This window comes from Diabrotica undecimpunctata, chromosome 8, assembly GCF_040954645.1.
Source record: "Diabrotica undecimpunctata isolate CICGRU chromosome 8, icDiaUnde3, whole genome shotgun sequence".
Taxonomy (NCBI): Eukaryota; Metazoa; Arthropoda; class Insecta; order Coleoptera; family Chrysomelidae; genus Diabrotica; species Diabrotica undecimpunctata.
The window spans coordinates 143,092,249-143,107,115 of NC_092810.1; the positions used below are offsets into that span (position 1 = coordinate 143,092,249).

At 34.4% G+C, this 14,867-nt stretch overlaps 1 protein-coding gene across 1 annotated transcript in view; it reads right to left on the reverse strand.

Annotated features, from left to right (window-relative positions):
* LOC140448158 (uncharacterized) overlaps positions 1 to 14,867 on the reverse strand; it is a 50,119-nt gene that overhangs the window by 12,755 nt on the left and 22,497 nt on the right. Inside the window, exons 5-7 of the mRNA XM_072541258.1 lie at positions 8,706 to 9,309; positions 6,212 to 6,497; positions 1,254 to 1,515 (exon numbers count right to left, since the gene is read on the reverse strand). Of these exons, the coding sequence (XP_072397359.1) occupies positions 1,254 to 1,515; positions 6,212 to 6,497; positions 8,706 to 9,309 (1,152 nt within the window). The remainder of the gene's footprint in view (positions 1 to 1,253; positions 1,516 to 6,211; positions 6,498 to 8,705; positions 9,310 to 14,867) is intronic.

Genomic DNA, 14,867 nt, shown 5'->3' on the forward strand with positions numbered 1-14,867 from the left:
GAAATGAAAAAGACAGTAAAGATTCCATTTTACGTAGAAATCGTCTATGTATCTGTTGATACGTATTTCGCTTTAATAAAGCTCATCAGAACAGTTATTCATAGGCGTTCTCAACATGAAAATTGCAAGGCATAGCCAGACGTTGATAAAGATGTTAATAGAGACATGGGGAATCTAAAATTTGCATTCCACGACATGTCTCCTCAACTAAGCAGAAATCGTTAGCGAATTGGTTTCTTGTACTCATACAGAGTAGATCCAAATAAAATGAAAAAGACAGTAAAGATTCCATTTCACGTACAAATCGTCTATGTATCTGTTTATACGTATTTCGCTTTAATAAAGCTCATCAGAACAGTTATTCATAGGCGTTCTCAACGTGAAAAATAGATCTTTCCTGTCTTTAAGAAGCAACAATAAAATGGCTTCGAAACGGACGCAATAGCGACATCTGATATTAAATCCGTAAAATAGTTTCGAAACACAATTCAGATAACTGCCTTAATCTGTCTCATTTATAGAAGGCTCAGATTAGTAAGCTAAGTATCAGATTAATATTTTTCTAGTCCAGTAGCTTTTCCATTTTTAGTTTCTTCCAATCTAGTTGGTTGTTGGTAGTTGGCTGATTTCAAGAGAAAAAGTGAAAAGTACAAAGGACGAAAAACTATATAAAGGATACAAATTGTGACAAAATTGTGGGAAAAGTAACACTAAGAAAGAGTATAATTTTTGAAGTAATGAAAAATAACGTTGTAGAAGCTGTAAGAATAACCGAAAAGCAAAAAAAGTAAGAAAGGAAACGTTTATCTTTTCAATTTAGTAATTCTTCTATTATCACCTATTATTCCAAAAGGTCCTTAGCTTAAGATCTGTTTTTCCTCCTTATCAATTTCAACTGACCTCAAATCAACTCGTTGCAAATTAGCGTAATAATAGCTCGCTACACAACTAGTTATTATTATCATAAGAGATGAATCAGTTCATCAATTTTTTAAAGACATATCGCTAATCAATTATCAAACTCAGAGGTACACCTATATCGACCAATCGATTCAAATAAAGAAATGAATTGTAAGGTAAATGTGTACACAAATTTAAAATATTTAGTCCAATTTGTAAGCGTTTATGTAAATACATTTCAAGCCTTGTAAATTGTACATTTAGTGCGTATTAAGGATCTAATGAATGATACCAAACGATATGAATATTTATTTGAATTATCATTATGGACAAATGTTTAAAATTGTACTTACCTCGTCGTGGGTATATTTATCGGCCAAACCAAAAGCACTTCTACCAATACTGTAAATACCAGCTGTAGCTCCTACGGCAGCTGCACCAAGCAGAACGGGAGCGCCAATAACACTTGTTACAGCACCAGCAATCATAAGAGCACCAGATCCAATACCAGTCACCGCACTAATTCTATCACCACCTCTTAGTACTGTGTTTAATACCCCACAGCTGGGAGTTTCGTGTTTTTCGAGTAATACCCTGTCATTCTCTACTTGGTATCTAAAAATTAATTTGTAAAAAAATCTTTATATTTAAATTTGACAGAAATACGATATTGACTAGTTTACTGTTAGGATTGCGAGCAAAGATTAGATGGACAAAAAATACGACGATAGATACATTAACCAATCGGGACGGATTTAACGAACGGCAGCGTGCGCACAAGGCGTGATTATTCGACTTTGTTATATGCGGCCTTAAATTAAAAACTAAACGTTTAATTTTTATGGCTGTTGGGTACGTATTTCGTGAAAATCTCTAAGATTTTTATCAGCCCAATAGGATAAATTGTAATTGTGTCGATTTACAGTACCGTTTATAAAAAACGAACATTTATTCGAAAAACAAACATTAAATAGAAAGTTTCGATTATTATTTAAGAAGCCTTAACAATTGGCTCCCAAAGAAAGTTGTAGTTTTATTGTTACGTTTTATTGATTAGTTTATAGTGGGTAAAGTTTGTTTAGCAGTAAATGGTTGATTTCAATTAGTGCCGAGTATAAACACCCTGGCTTAACCGATAATAGTATAAAAGGCCCGGTTTCAGGTAAAATTTAAATATGTTTCGTGGTAAAATTTGTCAATCTTCATTTCATAATGTTGATTTAATTGCGTACAATCCAATCTCATTATAATTTCATTAATACAGATAAGGCTTATATTGACGAAACTGTACTGATAAGAGGGTTTTTCGAATTCGATGGTAGTGTGCGACGGGTTTGCTAATCATCTTTTAAGTGGTTTCAGGTATTTATATAATAAGTTTATGGAACTGAACACCAACCAGTATTTAAATACGAGTTCTTGATAAAATTTGTTTGTTTTTATGTATCACGGGAAGTGTTAAGTAGTATTACTCATTTTATTCATTACGTTTTCTATCATTATATGGTGTCCGTGAGATAACAATAATAGGGCTTCTTCCAGTTTTCCGGTAAAGAAGAAACATTTATCTGTATATGCAAAGCAAACTTATATACAGTATACAGTGCCTTAAAACTATAAATAAAGAAGAAGCGAAGAGCAACGCATACCTACATTAAGAGCTCTGAAGCAACAGCTCAATGTTGACGAAACTAAAATAAGCTGTAACCTCACCAAAATTTTGAAAAGTATGGGCTTTCGATATCGTATAATTGACAAAAGACAAGTAATTATGGAATCTCATATATTACAAAAATGGCGTTATGAGTACATAACTTCGATAAGAAAATTCCGTTTTGAAAATCGTCTGATACTTTACCTCGACGAGACATGGTTTGATATACATTCAACGCGACCTAAAGTATTGGCCGATTCCTCCGGTAAATGTCAGACGAAAGCTCCGTCAAATAAAGGGAAAAGAATAACGATTTTACATGGTGGATCAAAAAATGGTTGGGTTCCAAATGCCCTGTGGCTTTCTGCAAAGACTATTAAAGACTCCTGCGTCGAATACCATGAAGATACAACGGCAGAACTTTTTGAAGAATGGTTCAAAAATAATCTTATGCCAAACATTCCCCATGCAAAACATTCACAAAAATAATTACAAATAGATTGACAACAAAGTTCGATGTATATCAACCAGTAGAGCAAGCCGGATTTAGAAAAGGGTTCAGTACATGTGACCATCTTCACACACTAAAGATCCTAATAGAAAAAGTTAACGAATACAATTTACCAATCTGTTTAGCATTTATAGACTACCAGAAAGCTTTTGACAGCATAGAATTATGGGCTATTGAGGAAGCACTGGTCAACAGCAGAATAGATTCTAGATATAGGATATTAATACATAATATATATCAACACGCTGAAATGGTAGTCACGATGGATAACGGAATGAAAACGAGGCCAATAAAAATCAACCGAGGAGTAAGACAGGGAGACACCATATCTCCAAAACTATTTACTGCCGCACTTGAAGACATCTTTAAATCAATAAATTGGGAAACGAAGGGACTATCGATAAACGGAAAGTATTTAAACCATCTAAGATATGCAGATGACGTAGTACTAATAGCCGACAGCTGGAAAGAACTGAAGACGATGATCGATGAGCTTCATACGGAATCCATAAAAAAAGGACTGAAAATGAATCTGAGTAAAACTAAGCTAATGTCGAATAAAGATGATCAACCGATGATAACCATCCAAGGAACAAAACTGGAACATGTAGAAGAATACATATATCTGGGTCAGAATATCAAGGTAAACAAAGAAAACCAAACTACCGAAATAAGCAGACGAGTAAGAATGGGATGGGCCGCATTTGGAAAACTCTCATACATACTGAAAGACAAAAAGATACCCCAAAACCTTCGAACAAAAGTGTTCGATTCTTGTATCCTTCCCGTTCTCACTTACGGAGCTCAAACCTGGACATTCACAAAAAAGAACATGGACAAGATTCGAAAAACTCAGCGAGCCATGGAACGACAGATGCTTGGTATCTCACTAATAGATCGGCAAACGAACGAAGCAATCCGGAACAGAACAAAAATAAAGGACGCCGCGAAACAAGCAGCTAAATTAAAATGGAAATGGGCTGGACACAACGAACGTCTCGAAGATGGTAGATGGAACAAAGAAGTCGGAAACTGGCGACCGTACGATGCGAAGAGACCAAGAGGAAGACCTCAAATGCGCTGGAGCGACGATATCAAAAGAGTCGCAGGACCAATGTGGAAACGCCTAGCACACAACAGGGATGAATGGCGAGAAATGGGAGAGGCCTTTATTCGACAATTCGGATAGAAAAAGGGCTATAAAAAAAAAATCCCAGAATAGCGTGATAGTAATGAACAATGCACGCTAATACATATATCTGGGTCAGAATATCAAGGTAAACAAAGAAAACCAAACTACCGAAATAAGCAGACGAGTAAGAATGGGATGGGCCGCATTTGGAAAACTCTCATACATACTGAAAGACAAAAAGATACCCCAAAACCTTCGAACAAAAGTGTTCGATTCTTGTATCCTTCCCGTTCTCACTTACGGAGCTCAAACCTGGACATTCACAAAAAAGAACATGGACAAGATTCGAAAAACTCAGCGAGCCATGGAACGACAGATGCTTGGTATCTCACTAATAGATCGGCAAACGAACGAAGCAATCCGGAACAGAACAAAAATAAAGGACGCCGCGAAACAAGCAGCTAAATTAAAATGGAAATGGGCTGGACACAACGAACGTCTCGAAGATGGTAGATGGAACAAAGAAGTCGGAAACTGGCGACCGTACGATGCGAAGAGACCAAGAGGAAGACCTCAAATGCGTTGGAGCGACGATATCAAAAGAGTCGCAGGACCAATGTGGAAACGCCTAGCACACAACAGGGATGAATGGCGAGAAATGGGAGAGGCCTTTATTCGACAATTCGGATAGAAAAAGGGCTATAAAAAAAAAATTCCCAGAATAGCGTGATAGTAATGAACAATGCACGCTATCACAGTCACCAACTTGGTAAGGCTCCAAACTCGAATAATACTAAATTGGAAATTCAAAATTACATGGAGAAGAATGATATGTATTTTGAAGAATGTTACACCAAACAAGAGCTTTTAGAAGTTTTAAAGGCATTTTCTATAAAAAAAAGTATATGTTTTTGATACATTGGCAGAGGAAATGGGACATACGGTGCTGCGGTTTCTACCCTATTATTGTATGTTTAATCCCGTAGAACATATGTGGCACGAGTTAAAGTCTAACGTGAGGTCACAAAATATTTCTACAATGTTAAGTAGTACTGTCGTAGAGTTAATACGAAAATGTGTCAATGATATTCTTCCAAGTAGTTGGAGAAATTCAGTCCGACACGTAATAAGTAAAGAAAATTCATATGTTCATGTAGATCATAATATAATTGAACTGATCATAATTAATTTAGAATTATGTGTGGAGTGACACTGTCATCAAATCTACAAATGTTACGATTAAAAAAAACAGTTCTTTTCAGAACCACAAAAAAATAGATTTGATTTATTTTAAAACTCATTTGAAAACATTAATTTCGGGTATATAAGGCAAAGCAATATATTTTACATCCGTTTTTTTGTTTTTGTCATCGTAATAATTGTAAATTTTGTGGATCCTTTGCTTTATTAGAGCTTATTATGCTTGTCGCTCCAGACCGGTCTTAACAATGGACCAAGTCAAATAAATTTAATAATATTTACGACCGCACTAATTGAAGTCAACCATTTTCTGCTAAACAACTTTATGCCTGTTGTGTTTGTTGTGTTCTGTATTGTAAAAACGCTTTCTTCTTCTCTTCACATTTTGTCTTCACTTCCTCACTAAACCACGGGGTTTTCTTTTTTGATATGTTAGTGTTTGTTACTTTCATTTTTCCAAGTGATTCTGTTGCTTCGTTAATTATGTTATTTTTGAGTTTTTCCCAGCCTTCCTCGATGTTATCATTTTCTAATATTTCATTACCAGCAATCTTCTCTGATATTCTTTTTCTGTATAAGTATTCCGTGGATTCCGTATTTAGTCCTTCGACTCTGATTTTTCTTTGTGTTGTCGCCGCTCTATTGGTAGAGAAAATGCAATAGGTTCTGACTATAGTTGAAGTCATCAGAAGTCATCAAAATAACATAATGGAATATAATTAACATAAGCAATGAGAAGTTAAAAATCATGAAATTATGACTCAAATTTTACAATAATTAATTATTTTAATAATTACAATACTGTTTTACTTACCTTCCATTTTTTGGTAACACCATCACACTTTCAGGTAACTTGTTATTTGTTAAATAATTTTGCCAATTTGAATACACTCTGCCATCGTGATCGATAAAAATTCGACAAGCTTCACCTCTTTCTACTCGACACTTTCTTAAAACAAATATCGGAATAGGAGATATATCAGTACGTGGATTATAGTTTGGGTCTTCTCTCCTGCGATCTACGGCTTGTGTATGGGTAGGCTCTAAGACGACATAAATAACAGCTACTTCAATTTGATCTTGGTATTCAGCGTATAAATCTAAAAACATACATAAATGTTTATTGGTAGAGATAAAAATGTTTACCCTATTGTGAATTTCAGAAATAATAGATAGTTTATTTTTGATTAAATGTATTAAATATCGCAAACATAAAAAAATCAATTATATGGTGTATTTCGGTGACCTGGCGCTCATACCAGTGTGGCACTGTCATGTTCCACCAGTCCCCATAGCTACTTGGCTATGTGTGCATATATTGATCCACTTTGCTTCGAAATATCGTATTTTCTCTACCCATACCTCCCATGGACAAATGTTCACTTGGAAAGGTCCACATTTGGGTACCATATAGTCAGAAATTAGCGTCCATCTTTATAGCTAATTTCATTTATAATGTAACTATGTCTTTACGTTGCTCACTTATAATTTTTGCATTCAAAACTTTTTTGCTACGCCCATGGCTACCAAAATAACATGACGTCGTACCCTCGTCTCTTAATTGCGGATGTTTGGCGTCGTATCCTTTTAGCGACACTTGTCTTGTCTTCTCGAAGACCACCCAAATTGCATGTACAGATTGAAATGCTCTTGTTGATTCGAAACTGTCCTTTGTGTTTAACCTCTACCAGGGCGAATCTCGCCTGAGTTCCGAAATTCCCACTTCTTGACAAAGCTTTAGGTACCTAGAAAGAAACCGCGGAATTATTTTACTTTTGTGTCGTATCTCGAGTGAATAAGACTTTTCAACATCGGCCAGAAGTTTACTTATCCTATCTATCTAATTTGTAAGTGCTCCATTAATCTGAATTATCTGCTCTTATTACAGACCAGTGCAGTCTTTCTGTTGTCTTTGTTGTCTGCTGCATGACATGCGCTGTGTTGTGTTGATACGGCACTTGGCTGTTGGATTATTTGATGTATCTGGCTGTACGTATTGTGTGTATGTTCAATTAGTCCTTCCATGTTTTAGTGTAAAACACAATATTCAAGTAAATTTATCAATTTATTACTTTATTCTTAAGGTGCAGTAATCACCATGAATCTTAATACTTATTGTTCTCGGTTTATTTCTTTACCGTTCTTCTATCTACTAGGTTTTCCTGTTCCATTCAAAAATAGGGTGGTGTCCAAAATTTTATTCTCTTTCCTTTTCTGCCACATCTTCTTCTTCAAGTTCAAGTGCCATCTCCGCGCGGAGGTCGGCAATCATCATAGCTATTAGGACTTTTAAGACGGTTGCTCTGTAAAATTCAATCGATGTACATCCGTACCACTCTTTCAGGTTGTGCAGCCATGACATTCTACGCCTCACTATGCTTCTCTTTCCATGGATCTTTCCCTGCATAATCAGTTGGAGCAAGGTATATTTCTCTTCACATGTAATATATCTGAGATATTCCGATCTTCTTGTTTTAATTGTATTTAAAATTTCTATTTCTTTATTCATCCTTCTCAGAACCTCTTTGTTTGTGACGTGTTCTATCCCCGATATTTTCAGAACTCTTCTATATACCCACAGCTCGAATAATTCCAGTTTTTTCATTAATGTCACATTCAAAGTCCAAGATTCTATTCCATTCTCAATTAGGCACACTCATCTACCGTCCAACTTGATCGACTACAACGTTTTCTTGTAGTTTATAATATCCCATTCTCCCCCTTTATATCTACATGTTAAATGAACAGGTCCAGTGGGGCTTCCATAGCTACCGTTGCGGTGCCCCTCATTGACGCTATTTTAAGATAAGCAAGTTTTTGCACCTTTCTTAGTTTGAAGATTGCACTTTTTGCTGCACCTTCTGCCACCATATCACTGATGAATATCTAATTGTTGGTTTTGCTACCGTGTTATAAATCCAAGGTAGCATGTCTGGCTTTAAACCGCACATTTTAGCCAGGTAGAGTACGACCATTAACGTAGATTCCCAGTAAGCTTAGAGTCTAATATTAGAGTAAAGTATCCCATATCGGATCAGATATGTGTGTTTTAAATTTAATAAAGATGTAATCTTATAATAAGTTTGATTTCGTAAGAGGTAACAAATGCCTGAACCCTGAAACCAAGAAGAAAAAACGTGATCTACCTAAATGAGATTTATACTTAAAATACTCTCTTTATATATGCCTACTGGAATACACCTGGTACTTCAGTTGTATTTATAATTTTCTTTTTTACTTTCTGGTCCATATTATTTTATGAAATACATATGAGATAGTTAGTAATAGAATATGTTGGTCGTACTTACTATTATGTTTTAAAATAGCATTGAACACTTTGTCGATTTGCGAATTTTGAGCTTCGTCATATCCATTTCCTGTTTCTTGATTTGGTTGACCAAACCATGCAAAACCAATTTTCTTTTTTAATAGATGATGTTCGTCGAAAGCGAAACTATCGTAATCTCTATCGCCAAGTCTGTCTGCCATCATTTCTTGAAAAGTTTCTGAGGTTATTTCGTTGCTTTGTGAAGAACGATCTAATCCGTTTACAAGCATGCGATCCACAATCAAAAAGTCTCGACAATTTTGTAGATATAATAAAAATGAGTCACGGCTCGAAACCACGTCGTCTCCAATTAAAAATGAAAGAATCCTGAGAGATCCGTTTATATTCTGAATAATAACTGCTGCGCATGCTTCAGACTGAATTAATGCAGATAGTTGACCGAAGTTAGCATCTTCTACTGCTTTACAAAGCGCCGGGTGATAAGTTCTGTTTTCAACATCCCATCCAATAATATAGAAATAGTCTCTCAAAATGCCAGCTATTTGTTCATCTCGTAAATATCTTAAAAAAGTAGTTGAAAATTCCTCCCTTGAATTGTGCATATATAAAACTAGAATTTTTCTCTAAAAACAATAGAAATTAGAATAAGAAAATAAGAATATAATTATCTACACTCTGACAAGAGATTGGAGAGGGTGACTCATAAATGTAACATGGTATACTAATTGTACGAGTGCAAATCAAATATGCCGTTTACTAAAATCGGGTCACTACATTTTGATAGCTCTCCGTACATGGGTAAATGCAGCTGTAACAACAGACGTATTCACGATACGTTTTAGCAAATTAAAATTTGGTCAGCACAATTTATCTGAATTCTAAATTTTTTACTCTCTATCAGTGGCTTTTCATGAAGGCATCTTAAAAGTATTATTTACAATTTAATTTATTTGGGACATTTATTTTGAAAAATGAAAATAGGTAGACAGATCACAACGTTTTTCTTATAATTTGTTTAGATAATTAATTGTCGAATAACAAATATACCGACTGTTAGTAAAAACGTTTTATTTATAACTATTTATATTCTTGTTTTTTAAGCGTAAACACTCGACCAATAGGGATCTATGGAGTACCACCAAGCCGCAAACCCCTACTTCTTGACGTATTGCTCATCCATAGGTATATGCGATACACCAGCGTATTCTAGTCTAACTGGGAGAGTATTTAAACTTTGTTAGTCTTTTTGTTTTCTGGTCAGGGTTTGATCCATGGATCCACTAGATCTACATCATTTACAATAAAGTCTGGCTCGCGATTTTATTCTAGTCGTAAATGAAAATGAATTTGTATTCCGATTCAAAATTATCGTTATCGAACCCAGCACCTTTAACCCAAATATAGTAAATTCACTATTAAACGGTTTGGATAAAAAATATACTACAACGATAAAAATATGTATTTTTACCACATTAAACTGTTTACTTACACCTAGGTTTATAAATCATCGGAATACTGGGAATCCATTTTCTATTAACCCATCCAGCTTTTCCACACTTTTTCTTCTATTTTCAAGATATGGACAACACCGTCCTCTCGGACAACATATCCCTTCATTTGAATCCAAATTAATTCAATAGGATCCAACTCGTAGTGGTAAGGTGGAAGTCTCAAAACAGTAATATCATGAAGTCTAACCATTGAGTCATCAGCAGATTAACGATATCTACCACGATGCTCCTTGATTATTGTCATTATTTCTGGTTTGACCATATCCTGTAAATGAAATACATTTTTCTCAGAGCCAGCTCTGCATGACGGATTTTCTATCAGCCATTGTCGGAATGCGTTGCGCTGTGATAAGATGCATTATTTACTACTATGACTGAGAATGTTCTCTCTATTTACACGCTGGAGTATGTTCTCTCTTCATGATAGTTCCCGGTTTTCATCGATATAAAAACAAGGGCACCATTTTGCAGAAAACCAAAGCGCTGCAAACATGGGCGACAATTAGACGCTGGTCCTTACGTGAAGGTGCTCGCAATCCTGTCGATAAACCTTCAACAAAGGCTTGCCGTGCATTTGATACTGTAGTATCTTGTAGTATTTTGCCGCACGATATTCTCGAATTGAGCGTAGATATTATTTTCTCCTTATCTGTTCAAATAGCATTCTATAATTTTTTTATAATATCGTTTCATATATATATATCGAACGTTAAGATTTTATAATCTTTTTCGTAATAATTCATAGCTCATTTTAGGAAAATTATAGATTTTACTTTTACTTAATACAGATGTGAGTGTTGGTGCGCTGATTTGTATATGGAGATTTTTCTTACGTACAATACATTCAACTGTTGCCACTGATACTCCTGCTAAAAAGAACAGCGACTGACAGCTTCCGTTGAGTGGGAAGTGTTTTTTTTTTTCATCATATACCTTCCGGGTAATCTGTTTTTCTCTTGTGAGACTCGTCTATGACATGGATGCCGCGTACTTGTAACATTTGTTATAACCATTTTTATTCTACGAAAAACTAACGAAATATACTGCAAATCTTCTTACTTTAACCTAATATTTTGTCTTACTTCACAATCTTCACAATAAAAATCTAATTAGCAAAATGAATAGGAAAACCATCCAGACGAAGCAATCAAATCAAATCAACACAAATTCAACAGCCGATACTATAACAACAACGATAAGTGAAACACTGTTTAAAAAAACTGTCCGCATGTTTTAAATAACATTTTTGCCTATTGACGGTTTACCTGCTATGTAATTCCCAATAAGATATTAAATAATACCAGATCATTTAATTCTTAACCATCAACAAAAATGTAATGTGATGCCGCCGCCGCAGCACATATTTTCAATAGTTTTTAGATAACATTAATCATTTTTCAACGATATGTGTGGATTTACGAAATTAATTCAGGTATTATATATACCTATATTCCCATATATACCTATATTCCCATAATAATAAGGCAAGACTTGGGTAGGGGATCAGAGGGTAATGAGACCCAGCGGATAATGGGAGCGGTGCGATTAGAGACAAAACTATGGCTCGTATTTACTTAGTTGCTACTCGGGTGCCTTGGTCACACCGCGCGCCGCCATGTTACCTGCAAATTTAGCATGCCAGTGTCTTTTATTGTGTGACCACACAGGTTAGTCAATTTGTTTTCTCCAGCTTATAAAAAATACATATCAAACAATATATGATATCATCAAACAATAACAAAACTTAGCGACAAAAACAACACTCAGTAATCTTATCCAACACGCCAATGGAAACAGTGTTTGAAGAGAAAGAAAAGAAACGTTTGGAGAAAAATGTATAACTAAAATCAATCCAAAGAAGAAGTTTGCGTTTTCTGTTTAGATCCTTAAACTTAATTATTATACGGTTTTATTTATATTAATGTTTATATGAATCAGTGAGATTTCAGAGAGACATAAAAATTTTTATTTTAGTTTTAAAAAAATTTAAGTTTAAGTAGGTTCCTAATCTAGTAAGCTAGTAAACTTTAATCCTAAGGATTTAATTTTTAATAAAAAGGTCCTAAAATATCTATAGATTAGCCTTTTGTTGAACTTTTTCTTTAGTCCAATTCCCCCTTCACCCCTTATTACAAATTTCACAGGACGTAAAATAATTTAATTCTAAAAAATAATGAAATAACGACGCCGCTGGAATTGTGGAATTTCCCACCTGTTAACAGTTTCAAAATCAGTTCTTACCAATGAATCCCCTCTCCAATAAATTGTTGGACTATAGTGTCTATACTCCAGCAAACAAATAATGAAATGAGTCATATGCGTGATATAGTAAGTTATCGTATAATTTAGCTATGAGTTTTACCAAGAAGCGTACCAGTAGCGGAGAATTTATTTTTTATTTAGCATATGGCATATTAAGAACACATAATTAAAAGCAATATTTTTATAATAAAACGTTAAGTGGAGTATTACAAACAAACATCTAATATATCAATATAATCTAAAACATTTTCGGTCTCATTCAGGAATCTTCTTAGTTTTTCTTGCTGTTCTGTCCATATATTACTCTCCTTATCTCTTTACTTCTTTTGTTTGAATTCCTTTTTGCTTTTGTTGTTCCATTGGCTTAGTTAGTAGTTGTAGTTCTTGAAGTTCTTTGTTCATAGTTTCTCTCTTCTTTCTGCGGTGGATTTTCTTTTCTTCCTTGCGTAGTTTCTTACACTCCTTATCTGCTTGTCGGCTTCTGTACCCCTGTTGCATCATTAAATAAGCTTTATGTTTTCTCTTTATTATAATCTGATATTCTTCGTCAAAACAGTCATTCGTTCTTGTTCTTCTTTATTTACCTTTCATGCCTAGTAATTCTTCAGCTGCTTCTTTCATGATGTTTCTGCACCCTTGTCACTCTTCCTTTATGTTTTTATGTTTGAGTCTGTTTTCTAGTTTGATATTGATATTTTGTTTATATTTCCTATTTTTGTTTGTATTTTTAAGTCCTTCAATATTGTATCGTTCAGCTCCTTTGGATCCAGTAGTGATCAGACCGCGCATTTGCTCCTCCTCTGATGCGAACGTTTATTATATTGGATTGGTGTCTTGAGTCTACAATAGAATGATCTATCATATTTACTGCAAGTCCGTCTGGTGATTTCCAGGTGCCTTAATGTATATCTTTTCGAGCGAAGTTAAAATTATACCATCGATTCCAAATTTTGAATCGTTTATTGACGTTTATAAAATGAAAGTATTTGCTTCGTTGTCAATCTGGTGATTCAACTGTTGATTCATCTGTTGTGTCTTTATTTTGCTGTGTAAACATATTTCGACATAATGTCAGGACATTGATTAATTCCGTTATTAAATAGACTTCTCGGTTATTTAACACTCAAGAGAATTCAATTTTTTCTCATACATAAACTTCGAATCTCGATAATTTCGTTTCGTTCTGTTTACTGCTGTAATAGCAATAAGTAGAATTAATTGCTGGATGTATTGTGTTTGTAACAATATGATTCATGTCATACATGACTCGATGTATAACTTCTTCCAAATAAACAGGTTTTGGCATGTTTTTAAAAGACATTATGTACATACAAACCAAACAAGAATCTGCGGTTGCAGCACTCTTTCTATTGACAGACTAAATAATTAAATATTGTTCTGAAATAAAAAGAATATAGAGATTTGAGTATTTTACATATTTAGGTATATAGTCGACTTCCGCACATCCCCTCAGTCTACGCATTATTAATGTGAATGAAAACTTATTTTATAAACTAGATCTCAAGTATTGTTTTTATAATTATATAATATATATATATATATATATATATATATATATATATATATATATATATAAATATTATAATATTCTATTGTTACAATGTAAAGTGATTAGCAAGGAAACATATTTGTAACGCGTTGCCAATGATCAAATTCAAAATTTCCGAGAATGTATGATAGACACGTGATTTCGGCTACTTTTGACCACTTACGACGCGTGATTTGTGATTTATAGTTTCATTTATTATTTGCCAGACTATAGACTAGAGTGATATACATGATAAAGACTGTCATATGTCAACCAATAGCCAACTATCCATTTAATAATTTTAATCATTGTAATGCTTTATATAATTAAAAACTGAATTACAGCTACGTCTATATATATACTAATAGTTATAATATATTTCCTTAATCACAATTTTTGGTGTGAGTTAAAAATAAGTTTTAGTTCACAAGTTATAAAAGGTTCTTTTCTTCTTTGAGTACCGTGCCAAGTTTTAGGCGTGGGTAACTTCCATGACGATTTGTCGATATCGTTCTCGATCTTGCGCGGCATGTAATAATTCATCTGCTGATAAGCCAGTCCATTGACGAAGGTTTCGGAGCCGTGAGTATTTCTTCCTACCAATTCCTCTTTTTCCGTCGATCTTTCCGTTGAGAATCAACTGCATTATCCTGTATCTGCTTCCTTTCATTATATGCCCCAGATATTCGAGTTTTCTCTTATTTGTCATCTTTATTAAGTCGCCTTCACCTTGACCTACTCTGTTCAAGACTTCTCTGTTTGAAATGTGTTGAACCCATGATACTCTGAGCATTCTACGATATAACCACATCTCGAAGGCTTCTAATTTGTTCATCATGTTAACCTTCATAATCCAGGT